Source organism: Aegilops tauschii, chromosome 3, assembly GCF_002575655.3.
Source record: "Aegilops tauschii subsp. strangulata cultivar AL8/78 chromosome 3, Aet v6.0, whole genome shotgun sequence".
Lineage (NCBI taxonomy): Eukaryota > Viridiplantae > Streptophyta > Magnoliopsida > Poales > Poaceae > Aegilops > Aegilops tauschii.
In genome coordinates, this window is record NC_053037.3 from 88,596,767 (window position 1) to 88,619,541 (window position 22,775).

At 43.9% G+C, this 22,775-nt stretch overlaps 1 protein-coding gene across 4 annotated transcripts; it reads left to right on the plus strand.

Moving 5' to 3' along the window:
* The first annotated feature begins 11,183 nt into the window (after window positions 1-11,183).
* On the plus strand, window positions 11,184-22,042 carry LOC109734838 (uncharacterized). Of its 4 annotated transcripts, XM_045234679.2 has the most exons (12): window positions 11,184-11,438; window positions 11,556-11,609; window positions 12,716-12,895; window positions 12,999-13,130; window positions 13,266-13,405; window positions 13,840-13,926; window positions 15,851-16,003; window positions 17,638-17,739; window positions 18,638-18,805; window positions 19,054-19,133; window positions 19,479-19,554; window positions 21,713-22,042. In XM_045234679.2, exons 1-11 carry the CDS (start codon window positions 11,387-11,389, stop codon window positions 19,525-19,527), a joined length of 1,197 nt encoding a protein of 398 aa, XP_045090614.1. In that variant the 5' UTR covers window positions 11,184-11,386; the 3' UTR covers window positions 19,528-19,554; window positions 21,713-22,042. The 4 variants fall into 4 exon arrangements, 3 of the variants coding, with proteins under 3 accessions (XP_045090614.1, XP_020149607.1, XP_040259491.1); XR_006671803.2 differs by lacking the exon at window positions 21,713-22,042 and having other exon boundaries at window positions 19,020-19,133; window positions 19,479-19,706; XM_020294018.3 differs by lacking the exon at window positions 21,713-22,042 and having other exon boundaries at window positions 19,479-19,706.
* Window positions 22,043-22,775: the final 733 nt, after the last annotated feature.

Consider the following 22,775-nt stretch of genomic DNA (forward strand, 5'->3'; position numbering starts at 1 on the left):
CAGACATGTCTGAAGATTATGAAAAGTTTCATGAAATTCCTCCCTTGAAAGTCAAGGCTGACCCAAGCATCCTGATAAACGATGAAGATTATCCATGGTTACGGCGCAATAAGCAAATGACACAAGCGAAGAAAAAGTGAAGACTTTCTCCCGCAACTATTATGATGATACCATGCCAACTTTGTAACAGACGAGTATGATACCATTGTCCGTTTTATACACGAAGTGCATCCAGTTTTTGCCGTAACCCTCTCAACTTTCTTGCACATGCTATGTGGATGAAATGATGATACCATGCCAACTTTCAACCTTTTCAGAGTTCATTTGAAATGCTTTTCAATTTCAGCGTCTTATAGCTCAAAACAATCAATAAATGCATGAAAAATAACAAATGAAGTCAGAAAGGGTTGAAAATTGATGATGTGGCTTTGAATGGTGCATTTTGAACACACAAAAAGTCAGGAGTTCAAATAAGTTTTAAAAAATGAAATCCCTTTGTAACAGACGAGTTTCCGTATGAAATCCTGATACTTCGAAAGAGATTGTCCGTTTTGTACACGAAGTGCATCTAGTTTTTGCTGTAACCCTCTCAACTTTATTGCACATGCTATGTGGATGAAATGATGATACCATGCCAACTTTCAACCTTTTCAGAGTTCATTTGAAATGCTTTTCAATTTTAGGGTCTTATAGCTCAAAATAATCAGTAAATGCATGAAAAATGGTGCATGAAAAATAACAAATAAAATAATTAAGTAATTAGAAACAAAATAATATAAACTTTAATAAAATATATAAGTAGAAACAAAATAAAATAAACTTTAATAACATAAATAAAATTTATGAAACTAAAATTATCAAAGTATTTTCTGTTCAAAACATTATAAGCAACCTCTAGTATTATTGAAACTAAAATTATATAAAATTGATGCAACTAAAATTATCGAAGTATTTTCTGTTCAAAATCATTGAAAGCAAAAAGAATTTTCATAAAGAACTTTTTTGTTAGAAACTTTAATAGCAAAAAGAATTATCATAAAGTAAAATAAATAAGTAATTAGAAACAAAATAAAATAAATAAGTTTTTTGTTGTAAGTAGAAACAAAACAAAATAAATAAAGCAAAAAAGAAAACAAAAAACAGGCAAAAAAATAAAAATTATGCCACCTACTGGGCCACCACGGCCTGAATACGACTAGAAACCCATCCATGGGCCAGGATTCAGGCCCGCAGAAGGCCCAGTAGGCCCATCAGGCATAGCAGTGACAATTAGGCCCGTAAGCCTGCAATGGAGAGGAGCTCGAGAGGGTTGGCGCAGCAGCGCTTATAAACCACTCTCGAGCTCTCTCAACTAGCGAGGTGGGACTAAACTTTGGCTGCGACGCGGGCAGCACATGACCTTGCCACCAACCGGTACCAATGCACCCCTTTAGTCCCGGTTGGTGCCACCAACCGGGACCAAAGGCCGCCGCTTCCCGCCCTTTGGGCTGCTGAAAAGAGGCCTTTGGTCCCGGTTGGTGGCACCAACCGGGAATAAAGGGGGCATTAGTCCCGGTTGGTGGCACCAACCGAGACTAATGCTTGGACTATATAACAAACACACTTGTGAAAAGTTTCAGTTTTCATCGCCAGTTGCCTCCCCCCCACCGTCAGGCTGCTCCACCTCGCCGTCTACGCCGCCGCTGCCAACGCCGTCGCCTCCCCGAGCCCGCGCCGTCCTCGTCGCCGGCATCCCTGAGCCCGCTGTCCTCGTCGTCCCCGTCGCCGCGTGCCTCCCCGAGCCCACCCCTCCTCGTCCCTGTCGCCGCCTGCCGTCCCGAGACCGCCGTCCCCGTCACCGCGTGCCGCCCCGAGCCCGCCGTCCTTGTCGCCGGACTCCTGCCATCGCCGCCCCCCTCGAAGTGAGCCCCCCCTTTCCCATGGTCCCGATCGAGCGCCGCTCTTGCGCCCGAGTGCCCCTTGCTCTCTGCCCCTGCTCCATGGTCGCCGTCGGCCCCGACGCATTGAAGAGCAAAAGGAGAGGAGAAGGAGAGGAGAGGAGAAGGAGTGGAGCAGCAGCAAGATGCCGTTCAATTTTCTGAAATTTTTGATTTTTTTTACATATATGAACAGTGCATATAGAGGGTGTTTGATCAAATGCTAGATGGCTTTGGGCATTTTTAGAATTTATGATATTTTTTGTGGTGAGGTACTGATGCAAGACAAAGGTGATGGCAAAATTTCAGAATTTTTGGATTGGTTTAGAATAGGTTTTCAGCAAGGAATTTGAATCTGGTTCAAATTTCATTTGAATGAAATTTGAAAATTTTGAACTATGGATCAGAAGGTTTTTGGTGAAATGGAGTGTGGGTACTGTCATGAAGTTGGAGTAATTTTTGTGGTTGTAAAAGAGTTAGGAAAATTTAGAATGTGTTAAATATGTCAAAAAATGTTTTTTTGTTCATATACAGAAAGTTTTTATATATGACTATGGATATATGAGCAATGATGATCCATGGATGTATGCATTGATATATATATATATGAGAAACGATGTTCATAGAATATTTACCAAGTAGAGGAAGAAAGGAGAAGAAGAGGAGAGGAAGAAGAGGAGAAATAAATAAGAAGAAGAAAAAAGAAAAAAAAGAAGAGGAGAAGAAGAAAGGAATAGAGGAGAAGAAGAGAAAATAGAATATTCTATTTTCTTTTGTTCTCCTCTATTCCTTTCTTCTTCTCCTCTTTTTCTTCTTCTTTTTTTTTCTTCAATCTTCTCCTCTATTAATATCTTCTTCTCCTCTTTTTATTTCTTCTTCGTCTTCTTATTTTTTATCGGATATGTCGTTGTCGATATACCCCGTGTCCCGATAACTTCAACACGAGGGGGGGGGGGTTCGACCTACCCCCTCCCCGATAACATTATTTTCCCATGTATGTATGTCGTCGTTGTCGATATAACCCCCTCCCGGATAACTTCGACCGTGATAACTTATACCATGGGAGCACCCCCCGGCCCTCTCGCTCGACCAAAATTCTCGAGGACACCCAAACCCTAGAAAAAAACGATGTCGGTCTCCTACCCCCTCCCGCCGCGCCCCTACCCTTGAAGTGTTGCCGAGGCCACCCCAAACCCGGAATAAGCTAGGTCTACGTTTGCACTAATATATCCACCTGCTGTCATGTTTGTGTAATAATTGCCATGTTGTAATATTTGCAGAAACAATGGAGCACAGACGAGACGAGGAAGCAGAAGAGGTGTTGGGGGACATAATCTTAGCCGGAGGTGATATCTTGTCGTATCTTAACGACAATGATGGTCTGGAAGAACAGGGTGAAGAAGCAGGCTACAGTGATCGAAGAGTGGAGGAGGAAAGACATGATTATGATGGCTCCGGTGACCCAATGCTGGTGCAAGAAGGAGCCCGTGGTGACGGCTCCGGTGACCGAACAGAGTCCGGCTAGGTAAATATATTAGTTAAGCCTATGCTGACTAGCTAATTGATGCATTCATTGTTTTGGTATGTACACATATTAATTAACTCTCGTCTTTCTTCTTTTTTCTAGCCCTCCGGATCGAGCACAACTTCGGTAAAGAGACGAGGCCCGAAGGAAAGTTGCGCTCGGATGAAAGGTTTGAGATCACAGCAATCGCGCGCGACGGCCAACCGATTGAACCCATCCGAACAAAGGATGCATTTGCTGCTCAGTGCGGGGTTCTTGTTAGGGACAAGATCCCGATCAGCATCCACCAATGGTATAAGCCTAAGAAGGAAGACCCTGAGGTGTCTTATGTCAATGATATGCAGAAAGATGATCTTTGGACTGAGATGAAGGCAAATTTCACCCTACCGCCAGAGGAGGATCCGGAGAAGCCAGTTAAAGAGCAATTAATCAAGTCTCATGCTCTTAAGAAGATGGCAGACCTATTCAGGAGGTGGAAGAATGAGCTGAAAACGTTTGTCGACAAAGAAGAGACACCAGAATTCATCGGCCGGTATGAGAAGATCAGAGATCACTGGCCCGCATTTGTGGCCCACAAGACATCAGAAAAGAGTAAGAAGATGTCAGCGACAAACAAGAAGAATGCTGCGAAGAAGAAGCTTCACCATCGCACGGGGTCAGGTGGCTACCTCAAAGCCCGGCCTAAGTGGGCCAAGGCTGAGAATGATCTGCTTGATAAAGGGATCGAACCACAGACAATGAACTGGCCAGACCGTTGCCGGACTTGGTTCTTCGGGGCTGGCGGAAAATTGGACCCTGTATCAGGGAGGTGCGTTTGGACGGACGAGCTTTTGAGAATACCAGTCAAGAGGCTTCAGCACTATATCGATGCAGCGCAGGAAGGGACGTTCGTTCCAGACAGAGAGAACGACGAGCTCACAATGGCCCTCGGGAATCCTGAGCACCCTGGACGGACACGAGGCACGCCAGACTCCGTTCCATGGAAGGCTGGTTTTCCGGACGCAGGCGGTTACAAAAGCCAGGAGAGGAGGAAAAAAGTGAAGTAGACCCAAATTCAGAAGCTGCAGGAAAGGGTTCAAGCGCTAGAGGAACGAGACGGCAATCGACATGCCGAAACTACCCCCGAAGCTACCCCGCCATCTCAGCGGAGAAGCAGCGTGGCTTCCACCGAGCTGCTTCAGCTGGAGCATGTCTTGACGGCTCCTGCTAGCTACCCCGTGGATGCTATCACGGAGTCTCAACATTGCCACCTTATGACGCAATGGCAGAACTTCAAAGTCAAGGCGGCTGTTGGCTCTGTTTTACCTCCCGAACCCGGTGCAACCTACCACTGCCGGCCGATTCCAGAAGGATATGCTAGGGTGATGGTGGATGAAATAACGGAGGGATTTGAGGACCTCCGGCTTGACCACCCTACCGGTGAAGGGGAGACTCGGCTGGGTTTTGCTCTGAAGACTCCATGCCTATGGCGGAAGGATCTCATCAACCTTCCGAACTGGACGCCTCCGGCGAGTAAGGGCACTCCGCCTCCTCCTCCGCCTCCTCCTCCGGCGAGTGATCAGGGCACTCAGCCTCCTTCTCCGGCGCGTGGCGGCACTCCGCCTCCTTCTCCGCCTGCGCCGGTGCGCCAGAGCAGCCAGCCTCCTCCTTCTCCGCCTCGTCAGCAAGGGCGGAAGAGACCCGCCGCCGCTCCGGCTGCTCCGGCGCGTCGTAGTCCTTCTCCTCCGCCTCGTAAGCAAGGAAAGAAGACAGCCGCAGCCGCTCCGTCTGCTTTGTCGGCGTCTAGCAGTACAGCCAGAGGCGGGAGGCAATACAGATTCGGTCCTTCTCTGAAGACTCCAGAGAAGTTACCATACGAGAGGACCGAGGAGGAAACCACGAAGATCGTGCAAGCCGAAGTGACGAACTTCTTTGAAGGGGTGAAAGCAAATAAACATCCACCTCCGGAGGAGAAGGTAGATCCAGTGAAAGCGAAGCGCACTCTGGCTGCCCTGACAAAACCACCAAAGTCTCCGCCGAAAGGCAACTATGAGCGCATTATTGCAAAGACATTTGCCGAAGCGGAGCGGTCGGGAAGTACTGTCAGTGATCAAAGGTTAAAAGAACGACGAGCTGGGAAAAAATTTGCCCAGCTCGGCGAACAAGCGAAGCAATCGTGCCCCCCCCCCCGCTCAAGGTGTCTAGCGACATCATCGCTAATGATCCGAGGATGGTGCCCGGTTATAGCAATCTTGGAGATTACCTGCCCGACGATGTACATTATGATATCTTGGAGGTGGACGAACACAAATACCATTACGGGAAGCCTCTCGTCAAAGATGAAAGATCTCTAACAACGATGATGCGAAGATTACATGATTGGTACATGAAAACCTGCAGAGAGTCTGGGGGGAGGAATACTTTGACGCTGAGAGTTAAACCGGAGCATGACCTCGTTGGAATTGAACTGTTGAATATTCCATTTGAGGAGTTCTTCCAGTTTTTCAATCAAAAGGCCATCGATAAATCAACGATCACTTGCTACTGTCTGTAAGTAGTACTACTTCTGTCATTAAGTCTCTCTATATAGGTCAGCTCTTTCATTGCATGTATTTATAATTATCCTCACTATATTATGCAGATTGAAGATCGCCGAATTGAAGAAAAGACAAATCGGTGATATTGGGTTCATTAACACAAATCTCATAGATGCAACTGAGGTTAAATATCATGCCGAAAATACCGAGGCCAACTTGCTACGATCGTTGGTAATAAATGAAAACAAAGATATAATACTCTTTCCTTACAACTTCAAGTGAGTGTTACTGTCTTGTGCATATTCGGTTTCCCTTATTAGTCCAGGTTATAGTAATGTAATTGATGACTTATGCATGCGTGCGCAGCTTCCACTATATTCTCCTAGGGATTAAGCTTGAGCAGGGAGTAGTAACCGTCTTAGACTCGAGACGAAAACATCCCAGGACTATGCGGACATGACTCAAATGATCGAGAAGTAAGTTAAATCGATCATTATCCACCATATCAGGAACTTTGTTCATTTCCTGATATCAAGTAATTGTTTTCTTTGTCTGGCAGGGTTTGGAGAAAATTCACCAAAAAAGCTCCGGGACTGCCGAAGAAGCTGCAATTTAGACACCCGAAAGTAAGTACTATAGTAGCATGTTCCGCGCATCTCCTAGTGATTCAAGCGCTAGTTTCATCAATACCATTTAGCATGCTTGCTTATCAGTTTGATTGACCTCTATTTCTTGTAAAGTGGTTGTGGCAGGAACCCGGGAATAATTACTATGGATACTACGTTTGCGAGTCCATCCGCTACATGACCTGTGAGCGGGGCTACTCTGACGAACAATATGAAGTGCGTAAGCAATAATATTCACAATTTTATTTTATTACCATCATTTGTGTTGAGTTTCATTTATTCATATATATATGTATTGACCCCCTTCTTCAAATTAGATCTTTCGGATGCGGGATGAACTCCTAGCACCAGATCGTATGCGAGCAATTCAAGAGGAATTGGCGGCATTCTTCCTTGACCACGTGATTGCTGAAAACGGAGAATACTATGTGGACCCTGTGTTCTTACAATTTAATTAGGAGATTATATTGTAGAGATAATTATTGTATATATGTAGCCGGTAGTGTCGGATAGATATATGAGAACTTGTTGTTCGACCCATCTCTCGGAGAAGGAGAGGTGGTCGATATCACTTCTCTCTGTATGCATATGTTCATGACGATCTTCTGTTTCCTTCATTTGATTACTAGCTAGCGTGTCTAGTCCTCTCCATATGTATATAGTACGTAGCGTCGACCAAGCACGGAGATAAGAGAGGACACTTCTCTCTATTAATTAGCTAGCTAACACAATATATGAAACACCTAAATTAACCCCCCAAAACCCCCAACCCCCCCCCCTTCAAAAAAAAAACAAAAACCCCAGCCCCTGAAATGCTGACGCGTGGATGCCTATTGGTCCCGGTTAGTGCCACCAACCGGGACCAAAGGCCCTCCTGCCTGGGCTCGCCGCACCGGCCACGTGGAGGCCCATCTGTCCCGGTTCGTGTAAGAACCGGGACTAAAGGGTTAGGGCATTAGTAACGACCCTTTAGTCCCGGTTCAAAAACCGGGACAAAAGGCCCTTACCAACCGGGACAATAGGCCCCTTTTCTACTAGTGAGGGTAAAGAGGTTTATTCATAAGAATAGGGTTACAATAGAGAGGCAAAAGTTCCTCTATACACGGTGGTCCACGATCTAGCCATACAGCAGTTGCATTCTCAATACAACTATACAAAGCCAACTGATCTGCTATTCTATTTTGCTCATGCTTAATTTTCTGCGGAATAAACTCACGAAGTACCATAAGATGCTTGATCTCAGCTACCAAATGTCCATATGCCGACCGAGATAGGTTATCACCGGTTAGGGACGCCAATGCCTCCGAGGAGTCTGATTGCACTATTATAGGAACATCACTGTATTGAGCCGCCAGAGCCATACCTTGCATCAGTGCATGCAACTCAGCCTCTAGTGCGTCGTTGCAATTAAATAGGCAGCGATACGCAGCAAAAACCACAGTTCCATCATGTCTCCTCAAGATCATGCCAGCTGCCGCCGAGCCATCCACCGAAGAAAAGGTCCCATCAACAGATAGTGCAACCCGATTTGTCGGCGGTGGTGACCATGGAAGCGCGCTATAAACCACTACAACATGAGTAGCTGAGCCGTCCTCCATTAGCGGCATCTCCTGGACAGATTAAGTGAACACATATAACTCTGGAGATAATCAGCAGAGACAGAAGTAGACAACACATTCTTGCCATGCGCCAAGTCAGATCGTAGCGACCAAATCCTCCAAATTAACATAATCATACGATCACGCTTATCTTGACGACAGTTTGCAAGAACATTTGCTAACGAATCCTTCCCTGTATCAGTTAAAGAATTTTGACCAGGGAGTGTCCAGACCATACGCATGTGATCCCAAAGTACAGATGAAAACGGAGCAGAAACGAACGGAACTGAGTGCTACCACATTTGTTTTCATATATTTTTGCAGAAGCAGAAATGAATACATGCGTATGGTCTGTGAATATGGAAACATATACTACTGGAAACGCACACGGAGCAAATACAAAGCGGACACGGAAACAGAAGCAAGTGTTGACCGAAACTTAGAAACCCATTGAATCATAGAGAAATACACACAAAAGCAAACAAATTTAATGAAGTGTTAACATGGCTATAGGGTCATGCTGAGTACATGTGTGGCAGTAGAAGTTGGGCCTCAAATGATCCATTCTACTCATTGTGTCATTGCATGTAGTTTGGTGCTTGAACTACAAAGCAGCCATAGGTTTTCACGCCTGTTCCACCGGAAAACACCATTCCGCTTTTGTTTCTGTTTTCGCATAAAAAATTCCATTTTCACTTTTGTTTTGCAAATTTCCGTCTTCTTTTTCATATTTCCTCTCCGTTTTCATTTTTCCTCCGGAAAAGCGGAAAGTTTCCACTACATTTTCATCCCTATCCCAAAGCATGCATGCGTGATCGCATGTGATCAATGCATGAAATGTAGTTTCTTTTTCCTTTCCACATAAGGGACACGTATCATGTCTTGATAAGTGCCTACAGTTCTTGCACTCATTAGTAGCTAGAGCACCAGATGCGACCTTTCAGGCCAATATACGCATTTTCAAAGGTACCTTGAAACCCCAAATAGATTGCCAGATGGGTCGTCCACCACTAGGAATAGTACTTGATGCCCCACCCGCCACCGGACTATTATGTTCAGTGGTAGCTAGCCGATATGCACTTCGGACCGAGAAACATCCGGACTTCTCCGGGAACCATGCAAGAAAATCTTGTCTATTCCTTGGCGACGTCCTAATTTTCAGTTTCATTAACATCCATGTCCCAGTACGATATACATGGACGTTGACAAAACTATTTTGTGAAGCAGTGAATCTAACACCAGTACGATGGAGAGAGTTGTTTTTGGGTAGGCTTTACTCTCCTCTGTCTAGTGCTTCAGACTTTGCTTTTATTTTCAAACGCGATGGACGTGTCTTTTGGAACTCTGTATCTTTGTTAGGGCTTGTCCCGCCTTCGCTTTTTTTTTTCTCTTGTTAGGGCTTGTTGAGCTGTGCCCTCAGCTGCACCTATTTGTACTCTATGTTCGTGTGACTGTGTGGGTGTGTGGGTGAACTCTTGTGTACCGTTTGGCTCTGATGGTTTGCTTTATTTATAAAATGGGGCGAAAGCCTTTTTCGATAACTCTGTATCTTTGGTTTGGTTCTAGTAAATGGAACCGGGGGGCGTTGGCCCTCCTGATAGTCTTAAAACATGAGTGAACCCCAAAAGTCCCCGATCTGCCCACAATCATACAGTGTTATTGATTCACTGCTTCACAAGGGATGCCTCGGGTATCACATAATGCACGGAGAAATCAATTCAAACATGTGGCACCCATTGGGGATCCAATGTGTACATCCAACAAAATATGTTCTTGCGTGTATGAATTTGGATAAAGTCCGTGTGTTGCTGTTCTTCACATATTTGAACAGAAATCTTCTTAGAATTACAAGAGCTTGCGGTCTTATTCATGTTTTATGGTGCAGAGAGATGTTTCTTCCCTTGAAGCCTCGTTTGACTACCACATTACTAGTACTCGTTTGATGGACAAGCACATGGGTCTCCCTCCAGCAGGTGATACAGTTTTTTTTAATTGTTTCATGCTTTGTTTTTACCATTTTGGCAAAGTTTTGGCATTAATTTTATTATTTTTCTAGACTAACCATTAACCCAGTTCTCAGTGTCGTTTGATGTTTTCTGCATGTTTTTGGACTTTCAGAAAAACCGATTTTATGGAGCTCCAAAAATCACAAAAAAATTGCAGAAATTATTTTTCACCGGGAAGCTTCCAGAGGGCCTAGACCCACATGAGTGGGTCCCACAACCATAATTGAAGTTCTAGGATTGAAGCTTCATGCAAAAAAAAATAACTATTCCTTCCGTTTCAAAATAATTGAAGTTTTAGGATTGTCCATATGAAATATATTTTTATATTATATATATTTGATATCGTAGATCTTTGTGGAATTTTCTATACACTTAGTCAAACTTAAAAAAAATGACTTAGAAAATACTAAAGCTTCAATTATTTTGAAACAGCTGGCGTGCTAAAAATGATATGATTTTTCTCTCTCAAAATTACCTGATAAACAAGGTCGGTATCCTTATCTTGATGAAATATAAGAACACCCTGCTCTTTTTACAAGGTTTGGTCAAACAAAATTCTAACTACAACTACCCCGACATGCAAGACTTATTATCTTCCATGACCTCTCTTAGCCACTCAGATTTTACAGAGGGGCATAATTTTGCAGTCAGTTTTTTTTTCCTTTGAAAATTTAGAGTCAGGTTCTTGTATACAGCTATATATTTTAAGGGATTCTTTTTTTGAAAGTTACTGCATAGCACGTCGCTGTCTAAAGATTGTTTTGCATTGGATCTGGTCCCTTCATTCAAAATTCAAGGGATGTGATTTGCTCGAGGTGCCCGGCCATTGCTCGGGTGCCATCTGCCATTTCCGTGGGAGGTGCAGTCCGCGCTGCAGCTTTTGGCTCATCCTTGGTCTACACGTGTGACGTGTCACCCCTACATTGGCTCGCTGCATCCACCCTCGCAAGGAAATCTCTCACCCGCTACTCGCCTACCCTCTCCCGAGAACAAGTAGTCTGGGTGGACCAGGTCGGCTCCGGTGCACCAACACCGGGCTCATCCAGTCCACCACGCCGTCGGCAGCGTCCCCAAATTTCACGAGGCAAACCAAAGCGGCAGGCTGAAATTGGAGGGGCAAACCCCTCCAACCGCGGCGCAGGGTTCTCCGTCTCGTCGCCGCCGCCTCCGGGAAGCTTCCACCCCGCCGGGACTGGGCCATGGAGGCGCCGTTTGTCTACCTCCGCCCCACCGTCGAGGACGACGGCACCGGTGCGTCCAGCCTTCGCTTCCCGACCCTCTCGATTTGCTCCCAAGTTCGTTCCCCTCTCTCTGAGTTCTGACCCCTGGCTGCGTTTTCTAACGGCGATCGCGCGCGCGCGTGTGCAGGTGAGCAGGCTCTCATGAAGGCCGCCCTCGACGGCAACCTCGGCCGCCTCAAACGTACTACTACTCTACTCTTCTCCGCTTTGATTCTAGTCTAGCGACCGACGCTTGCTTAGTTATGTCATGCGTGTGCTGTGTCCGCAGAGTTGAAGGGGCAAAGCAGAGTTGAGGGGACCAAAAGGACAAATTCTGCTTAAACTTTGATAATCTTCAAAAATTTAGCTTAACAACTAATGATGAAGCTCCACTACTGATGCTCTGCTTTTCTTGATTTGGTCAGATTGTCGCTTGATTTGTTGGTAATTTTAGAACATGGGCATTGGGTTAGCACAGATGGCCTTCTATCTAGTAAAAAGAAACGGATAGATTTGCGTCAGAAGCACTGAATCGGCCGCCTGTATGACCTTGTCTTTTTTTAAGGATAAGTATGACGTTGTTTCTGACTCCATTTGGTTGTGTCTGTCAGTTATTTGGAGTAGTTACAGTGTGCGTTGCCCGAGAAATGCTACACTTACGCCCTAATTCCTACTGAATACAGTTACGGGCTGAGCTGCGAAACATTGATTGGAAATCAGGAGGGGATGGGACCCGCACTGAAAATCAGGGGTGGGAAGAGATTGGTGGAGAAGAGTCCGTAGGTGATTTCTGTGTCATGTTGTCCGTAAGTGTAGAGTTATTGTGCGTTGCCCTCCAGAGTTTCAGTATAGTTTGCTGAAGTTGTCGTACAAAAATATTCTGTACTTCTCTTAATGTTTTACTCACAAGACTTTCCTATCTTATACCTTTGTCAAAGGTTTTCTCATACTCAATCAAAAATATTTTTCCTAGTGACAGCCATGGGCCATGGCATGTAATTTTAGGACCGATCACCATGCTCACATAATTAGATACCGTAGTTAAAATAAACTGGTCTGATCAGTCTCTTGATGATGTGACAATTAAAGATGATGCGCTCCAATCGTGCATTGCATCCTAATTTGCAGTGTAGTGTGTCTTATCAAGTATTTTCACCGCATGACTCTGTCCAGCAATGTGATAGATTGGTCCCTTTGATTCCAGAGGCTCTTGTGCATTCAACATGTTTGCTTCTTTTCTTTTGGTTTTATAACTTGTTAATTTGTCTACTCACTTCTATAATCCGATCGTGTTTACTTTTGTGAAAGGTATTGTAAAGAAACTTACCAAAAGAAATGGCGACCTGTCGGCCATTTTTTCTATCAACACGAACGGATGTAATGTGTTGCATCTCGCAGCATGCGAAGGCCATTTGGAGGTTTGCAGGTACCTAGTGGAGGAGCTTGGAGGAGATGTAAATGCTCCTGGGGGTGGAGATGTAGCTGAAGGTCTTTCTCTATCCCTTTCTCCATTTAAAAAATTGGTGGCTACCATGTCAATGTTTGCCAGTATGATATCTACGGTTGCACTGACGTGTGCTTTTTGTTACAGGTGCGACTCCATTTATGTTGTCTGCTCAGTCTGGTCATGTTTCTACTGTCAAGTATTTTCTTGATCATGGTGGTGATCTCGTGAAAGGACTTAACAAAGGACGGACAGTTCTCCACCATGCTGTGTGTATAGGTACTCCCCCTGTCACACACCCTCACACTTAATTTCTGCAATCTGGTCATTGTACTTGTAATTATTTACTCTACTGCACTCGTTTGTTCAATGCTTGTGCCCACGCGACTTACAGAATCATTCCATTCACCACAGGATGCTGCAAGGTGACAGAGTTCCTCCTGTCAAAAGGAGTGCCTGTTGACATAGACTGTGGCCATGGAACACCACTCTATATGGCTGCTATAAATGAGCAGGATAAGACAGTGAAGATTTTGTTGGACCACCATGCAAATGTATATGGCCTCCACTATTTCTTATTTCTCTTGATTACGGCTAATTTGGACAGATAATTTTTTGTTCGTGAACTAGTTATATGACGTGGACAAAATGTCTTAACCTGGGTATGTTTTCGTTGCTTTGGTTGATGCATACTTGGATATTGTAGTACAAAATCATTTTTTAGGGACACTCAATGGAGATTGAAGTGTGATTGATTTAATGGACAAATCCATTCGAATCCTCAAACTAATCAAGCGTGATAGGTCAGGATTACGATTGAATGATCCACTGACTATCTGATCCCCTGAACCACCAGACACACCAGTCGATTATAAGATGACATGCTTTTTAATTATCATATATTTGTTCATCTCAAAAGTAACTATTGAATTTATCATGCCACCTTTGTTTATTATCTTATATTAATAAGACAATACCATGCTTTCAGCCTAACATCATTATCAGCGGTGCTAACAGTCCCCTTATGAGTGCTCTTGTTTACCGTTCATTGAAGTGCATGAAGCTACTCATTAAGGTGAGTATTCTGTGGACTACTTTTCCATGATATGTTGTGATTTTGCTTACTCTACCATCTCTGCATGCTTATATGTTGATGTACATGGAGATATCACCATGAACATTTGATTGCGCAATCCATTTCACAGGCTGGTGCTCTTATTATAATGTAGGGACCTGTTTAGCGATTGGTTTAGGTTACTTAGTGTCATTGACTATGCTTATGGGAATCACACTTGTGTGTATTAAAGTTGTTCATTCTGGCCTTCTGGGAGTCTTTATAATTAATAAAAGACCTATGAGGGCTCCTCTTGAGATATTAATTTGCCTCACGGGGATCGAACTCTGGTGGGCGGGTCACTCACCGCACATCCACCACTGGGATGCAGCCCGATTCTGAATGGTTACATCAACAGGCGTAACATTTTCTGTTGATCATTCCTATGAAGTAACATGCCTATTCTTGTTATTCTAAAAAGGGTTATGTATCCAATAAGTACCCATTTATCAATATTTTTTCCTTTTTGGAAGGTCATATCGGTGCTTAATTTAACAGTCGATGAGATACTGAGATCTCATTATGTACTATTCTGGGTAGCACTAGAATAAATTGATATTTCTTAGCTTATTGATGTTCTTTGTCCCGTTGGCATTCTGTTTTCACTCTTTTAAGCTACTTATATCAATGCCACCATCACTCAACGGACCAACTAAAAAGAATTCATGTCTGCAGCTACTATTTTTGTCTATACTAGCACAATGCCCGTGCGTTGCTATGGAACCATAAAAAGACGATGAGATACTACTGGCCTAGGAGATCATCAAAAGATGATGGTGTCTCACTGCTACTGCATGGTTTATTATTAAAAAGAGAACGCAAATAGAACGAAATGTCATGTTGTAGTCATTGATGATTTTTAAGCGACCATTGTAGGTTCTTTGCAAGAGTTACAATGAGGTAACAATTTAAATTTAGGACAATGGGCATGAGTAATTTGAACGCATAAGATCGTGGATTTGGTAGGAGGACAACGTCTATGACCACGTTGAAATTGCAATGTGTGATGTCTTCTGCTATGCTATAGAACATGAAGAATTTGTTGGGCAGAGAAATTGAAATCAAGAACATGATTTGAATTGGAGTCATATGCATTTATAATCTATGTTTTTATGAGAGTGTTGTTCTCATATTGCGGTAGCAGTGTATTTGTTTATTTGGGTACGTCTTTCACCGAGTAGAAGTAATATTTGTTTATTATATCTTTTGGAAGGTTGCTAGTCTCACATGTGGGTAGAAGTGCATTGTTTATTTGTATGGTCCCACGTGTGAGATCACCACCAACTCCAACCTTTATAAGTAGGAATGATATTATGGGCACTGATTCCTACATAAAAACTGTTGTGGTGTCTCAGCCTCAACTTTTTCTGAAATGCCTCTCTTGGAAACCTTGTGGGCTAGCAATTTGAGTTGCTAAGCAAACTTGTGAATGCTTGCTGAGTAAATCCTTGTTGAAGCACCTGATAAAAATATTACGCAGATCCTGGTTCTTTCTCATGATGTTATTATTTTCTATGTTGGCTGTACATCACGTAATGTTCATGTTCTTTTGCTATTATTCTAAACAGTTGACGGAGTTGATGAGATAATGAAATAGCAGTATGTACCATTCTGGGTATCAGTATTTCTCCAATGTACTCATGCAATAACAACTGAAATAAATTGACATTTTTAGCTTAACTGATATGGTTCTTCATCCTAATTCGTGTTGTTAAAACATTTGATAATTACTGTGACTCTGGTTCTTTCTGACAATATTATAATTTTCTTCATTGATTATACGTTATGTAATGATCAGGTTCTTCTGTTATAATCTCTATGGTTTTCTTCTTGAATGGAGCCGTTAATTGTTTGACAAAATGTTATTTTTCCTTTTGTTGTCCAGTTGGGTAGGTTGCCAGTAGAGCTTGCTGCGATACGCGATTGCATGGAAGAGGTTGAAATGTTGTTTCCTGTGACTTCTCCAATTCCAAATGTCCCAAACTGGAGTATTGAAGGAGTAATTTCTCATGCAAAAATTGAAGAAAAGAAGCCAATTGTATGTTATTTTCTGTTCTTATGCTGCCTGCGCACTGAATATTATTTGAAAGCTAATCCATCATATTTTTGTGCTACATTATTCAATTTGTACATTAGTGTTGTTGTAAGCTGTGATTACTTTATGCATTGCACTTCAAGAGAAAATCATTAAAAAAAATAAGTTGTTGGTACTGACTATCTGAGAACAAACCAAAGTTAAAAAATGCGCTATGCATTAATTGTGCGTTTTACCAGTGCCTTGCGTTATTCTGACCAAAGTGCATGCTTAAGCACAATTATGGCACATTAAGCGTTAGGTGTTTTGCTATCGCCTAGAGCCTAGGCGCGCCTTTTTGAACTATGGAACAAACTACCAACTTTAATCTAACAACAGGGCTGCTCACCAATAGACATCATGAACCATATTTATTGTCCACTATCAATTTGGTAACAGAACATAATATGAAAAACTCTGGATGGTAATGAGTAGCAAATCCTAACAAAATCTGGTTTTCGTGATGGATAATTAGTACTCCCTCTGTAAACTAATATGAGACCTTTTAGATCACTACTTTAGTGATCTAAAAGGTCTTATATTAGTTTACAGAGGGAGTACAAATCATTGAGTAAAAGAGTCCTTTGGTTCCTAGGTTGAAAAGTACAAACAACTTACACGGTTACACCTGATAAGATCGACTCCTAAGATAAGGCATCTGCTGTACTGATATTTACATGTAGATTCTACTCTGGTTATATTTATGTGAACTGTTGTAAACTTAATTATCTCCGTGTCGAGTATTAAGAAAATCTGTAATGCTGTAGAATAGTTAAATGCTTGCTGGTACAGGAATGCTTGGACTAGGCTCATAATCATGAATCTCATACCACAGTTGTGAAGTCACCAGCATCATGTTCAGGGTGTGTTGTATTCATTAGTATCTTGGTAAAAATGTCAAAGAGTAGTATATTTTAGAAGTTTTCAACATATTTTAGTAACTGACATACTAGTTCTATGTTGCACTCGTTTATCTTATGGCTAGTTGTTGCCTGGGCAAGTTCTGTATTTGATGTATATATTTAATGTGAAGAGAGGTCGGGGTAGTCCAAACTTGACATGGGAGGGGTCCGTAAAAAGAGATCTGAAGGACTGGAATATCACCAATGAATTAACTATGGACAGGGGTGCATGGAAGTTAGCCATCCACGTGCCAGAACCATGAGTTTCACCTCTAGCCTGCCCTGACTTGTTTGGGACTAAAAGGCTTTGTTGTTGTGTTATTATCCCATGACGTACCTAACTAACAAGGACATAATGATTTCAACTTGATTGTTTTCGTGAAAGAAGAAACACCTTGATCTCCGCCGATGTTCCCTACTAGAATGCTTCCTACTAGAATGCTTGCCATCTAGGTAGACTGACATTGTGTTATTATCCCATGTTTCCTACTAGAATGCTTGCCATCTAGGTAGACTGACATTGTTCTAACTTTAGTGACAACACTCGATGGTAAATTAAAGGCCACCGATATACAAACTAAGAAGAATGTTGAACACAAAGTTGCTGCATGTTTTTTTGGTAAAAAAATCATACTAAATGATGATTATTCCAAAATTCAAAATATTCAGTTCATGTTCCATTTATTTGTTATCTAGGAGCAACGGCACCTTGAAAGAAGAAAAAGTTTGTTCAAGTCACATGCTGATAAGGCATTCAAGCAGAAGGACTATAAGATGGCAACAAAGTTCTATGATTTGGTACACCTCTTGCATTATGTTTATAATACAGGGAACCAGTTGAAGATATCTAACTCCTTTCCTAATATTAAATATGAAACTTTGATTGGCAAAAATAATTAATATTCCCTCTAATTCCTGAAAAAATTGATGTTTTGTACATTGACATGGTCTTTTTTTAGGGGATGCATTGACATGGTCTTTTTTTAGGGGATGCATTGACATGGTCTTGAAAATAAAATTTTGATTACTAATTCTGTTGCGATGGTATGTAGAACTGCCTTAAAAATTATAATATTCTGACAATACTTCTCTACACAAATCTATGCACATGATTTTCAACCCAATTTGAATATTTTAAACAGTATTGTTGGTCAAAGTTTTTTTAATGGTGTTCATCAAAGTTTGACACAGGACGTCCCTTTTTTGTGTACTGGAAGGAGTAACGATCAGTGGGACTGGGACACAATGATTTCATGAGAGAACCATCTATTTGATTATAGATCAACTAAAATTATGATGATCTAACCAAGGGCAATACAAAATGGTTATGATCTGAAGCCAGTATATTGAGAATGTGCTAAAATACATGCATCTTACAATTTGGGGCAGATTGAAAGAAGATTCCATCATCAAACTTCGCTGTTGTCTTACATCCCCATAATCAGTAAGAAGTTCACGATAGTGTATCAAATGATTTAGCTCTATCCAGATTGATCGTACAACAAGCCAATCTGTCTAGTAAGAGAATGTGTTCCATCTTCTGTGGTATTAATGTCTTACTGAGTGAGTAGTAATTTTAGACAGTTTCTAGCTGTTAGCATGTGTGAAGCCCATAACGACCATTAAAATAAAACTTTTGCATGTTATCGTTTTAAGTTGAGAATAATATTTGCATGACCTCTTATTTTGAGTGTAGGCAATAGAGCATGCAGAGAGTGCAACACTGTATGCAAACAGGAGTCTTTGTAAACTGCTCATGGATGATGGTGAAGGTGCTTTGTCAGATGCTCTCATGTGCAGAATGCTGCGACCTGATTGGGCAAAAGCTTGCTACCATCAAGGTGCAGCTCACATGCTACTCAAGGTACGTCTAGCTTGCCAGTGTGTTCACGGCTGACCTACTCCCTCCGTTCACAAATATAAGATGTTTTGGATATTTCAACATGTATTACATACTGACTGAAATGAGTAAACAAACACACTAAAACATGTCTATATACATCCGATTCAGAAAAAAATTAGAACATCTTATATTTATGAACGGAGGGAGTATTTCATAATTCATATTGATATTGCAGTTTGGTCACGCTCTTTGATTTGCTCTGCACCCAGGAGTATAAACAAGCCTGTGATGCTCTCTTGGACGCACAAAATTTGGATCCTGGGAATGCCGAAATCAAGGGTGAACTACGGTAAGCCCACTTTCTTACATTGCTTATCTCTTTTGAGTGTCTTCCGAGTGCTAGTATGGTTTTAGGTTGGGAAAATACTTCTACTGTTGTGAGAAGCAGTTATGTGCTACTGGTGCAATTCTTTCCACGTTTTTTTTACTTTGGTAAACTCTGCTTCTGCTTCTCATCTCTTAAACAGTGATGATGAGAAGCTCTTTTGTGAAGTGCCATCAGTAATTTTTAGGGACCTATGGTGTTATCCCCAGAAAGAGGAATCATATAGTTTTTTTTTCAGAACAGATAATCATGTAGTTATTGGCTGCATGTTGAGGACCTTTTTAGCTGACGTTTCATGAATTCATGCAGGAAGGCTAGGGAACTCATGAAGAACCCTCCGGGCAAAGGCGAGCAGTGAGACACCGACTCCGGGGATGCAACATGTGTCAGTTTTCACTAAACTAGAGCAAGCAGGACCTTCCAATCCTTATGTTCTGCTAGGAACCAAAACTCTCATTCATGTGGAGCTACGTCTTCAGACTGCTTTTTTTTTTCCGGGAAAACGCAAGAAGGGCTTGCATTTCATTGCTTTGGAAAGGAAGGAAGTCTCGGTTACAATCCTCCTAGGAGGGAATTACAGTGCCTGGGGGCACATCAGTGCACGTCCCAGGTTTGCGGCAAGATGGCACGAAGCCCTAGGGCGCCGGCTCTGGCCCAAAGGGCGGCCTCATCTTTGATCTTCGTGAGCAGGTCGGACGTCGAGGGTTGACCTCTGTTGAAGACGCAATCGTTGTATGCCGATCGTGCCGTGTATGTCCCGTGCCCATTGGTTGGCCTGGAGTCCATCGGCAACGGTCCTGAGCTTGCGGCGGCGCTTGGGAATGCAGGCGTAGAGGAGCGGCGCAATCTCGCAAACAGAACGCCCGCCAATCCATCGATCTTCCCAGAATAGAGCCTCCGTGCCGTTCCCGAGTTGCATGGTGGTAGATGCGAAGAAGAAGGCACGCTCCTCGGCGGTGAACTGCAGGTCGAGGCCGGCCCATGCTCTGGTGCTGTCCGTGCGGCTGAACCACAACCAGCGGGTGCGGAGCGCGAGGCTGGTACGGCCAAGGTCGCGCACGCCGAGGCCACCGAGCGGGAGCGGCCTAGCGACGCGTTGCCAGTTGACATGGCAGTGGCCTCCGTTTGCCTCCGCGCGTCCAGCCCACAAGAAGCCTCGCTGAATTTTCTCGAGTGCCCGGATGGTCTTCTTGGGGGGCGCAAGAGCAAGTAGCTGGTGAATCGGGATTGCGCTGAGGATGGCCTTGACGAACGCGAGGCGGCCGACTTTGTTCATGAGATGCGCCTTCCAGGTGGGTAGCATGCCGGCCGTTTTGTCGACGACGGGCTGTAGCTGTGCGGCCGTGGGGCGATGCAGAGTTAGGGGGATGCCCAGATATGTGATCGGGAACTCGGCGAGGGGGCAGCCCAGCAGGTTGACCGCGGGCGCGATGTCATCAGCGGCGCATTGGATCAAGGTGGCGGAGCTTTTGGCGTAGTTGACGAGGAGGCCTGAAGCTCGGCCGAAGAGGAGCAGGATGCTCTTGACGGCCGTGATGTCGCCGACGGTGGGATGGCAGAATAGGATCACGTCGTCGACGTAGAGGGAGACCGAGGAGACCGGGCGCCGGGGGTGCAGCCGCTGTAGGACGCACGGCGGAGGAGGCGACCGAGCGTGTCCACGGCGAGGACGAACAGCTGCGGGGACACGAGATTGCCTTGGCGGAGGCCACATCGGTGCCAGATGGGGGGGGGGGGGGGGGGGTTCTCCGTTGATGAGCACCTTTGTGCTGGCCGAGGAGAGTAGGATGGCGATCCACTCCAGGAAGCGGTGGCCAAAGCCGTACTGTTGGAGGACCTCGAATAAGAATGGCCAGCTGATGGTGTCGAAGGCACAAGCCAGGTCCAGCTTTAGGGCTGATGGACCTCGAATAACACGGCTTGTATGAATCAGTCTTGTCTGGCCCGTGGATCTTACTGGCCGTATTCAGTTCCTTTACTTTTGGCTAGATTTATTATATTCATGTGCCAGGTTCTTCTAGAAGTACATATTTTCTGGGGTGATTTTGATATCTAGTAGTTCTTGCACATTCAGTTGAATATGAGCATTTCATATAAATATTATTATGTGTTCAATTCTGGCAATGACGGCAGAACTGGGAATTGCAGAATGCTCGAACCCTAGCCACAACCAGGCTTATATAAGTATTCATTAAACGGGGTGGTTGGCGGTAAACTTAACTATACTAGTAGAGTTATGAAAGTAAGCACCAGCATTCGGGCTGTTGAGTTCCCTTTAACTTGATCTGGGACGAGGTGGACCGTCTGATCTTCTTTCTTTCGATCTATTCATCAAAAGTCATTGTAGTACAAAGCTAGGGGCGATGCTGACAGGGTTGCCTCCTCAGCTCGCGACCTTGGCGCTTTTGTCCATCTCGATCATTCCTTCCGTGATTGATTTTAAACAAAATTAGACCCTGTAAAATTCAAGTAAACAATTTTGCATTTGTGTTATTTTACTGCACGAAACACATGCCTTAATTTCATCTTTTTACCTGTTGCAGTCGATGATAATAATGATGCAGCTGACGACGATGTGGGTTGACAAGGGCAGCGATACACCAGCGCACGGCTGTGTGGCTTAGAGCTGGTCCGGATGTTGTTATGGCACTGAGCAATGCTGAAGGTAATGAACCCTCTTGATCAATGAAATTTATCCTTCCCGCAAATGAAAAAAGGACAACGATACAATGAGCTGAGATGCGTTTACAAAGGGAGAAAACATGCTTCGGCTGCATTTTGTCTGTTGTCTCGGTTGCATTGTGTGTTTCAAATGTACCACGGCCAACTCTTAGAACTGGCAAATGTTTACTCCAAAGCTACATCCTAAACTAGACACACGTTGTGCATTCACGTATCTTCTCTCCTACCAAAAAATATGTAAGGTTCCCTGTTCCACCTTTGGCCGGTTTTTTTTTTTTCATCCGGCCAGTGAAGCTCACACACGCACGTTCTTCTCGAGCCGCCTCCTCCCATGCACGCACGTATGCCGCCCTATCCCCTGGAGGAAGACCTCCATGCCGCCGCATGCTAAGTTCAACGGACTGCTCTCTGACTCTCCACCTTTCGGTAACAGCAGCAGCAGTGGAGCGTGCACCCAACACATACACTTCTGCAACTCATGACTTTGTCGAGTGCTTGAGACACTCGGTGAAGCCCATGAAAAGCTCGACAATGAATTCTTCTCAGCAAACAGCATACGAAGTACACCCTTCAGGCAAACAAAACTTTGCCGTGTCTGTCGGGAACTTGGCAAACAGGTCGCCAAGAACCAAAGGGAACTCTCGGCAGCAAAAAAGTGACTTGACGGTACTCGGACGAAGACGGCGCTTGCCATGTGGCACACCCTTTGTTGGGAGTCAAAGCAATAAACTCAACAAACATGAACTCCCAGGAGGACGACATGTGGCAACACGTCTGACAACAGGTCCCATGGTGTGCCTTTATGCTGAGAGCTTGCGGCATGACATTCGGCAAACTCCAATGAATAGGAGGGAGCCACGTGGCCATGTGTCTGATAACGAGACCCGCAACGTATGCGGAGAGCCTGTCGATGTCAAGTACTGT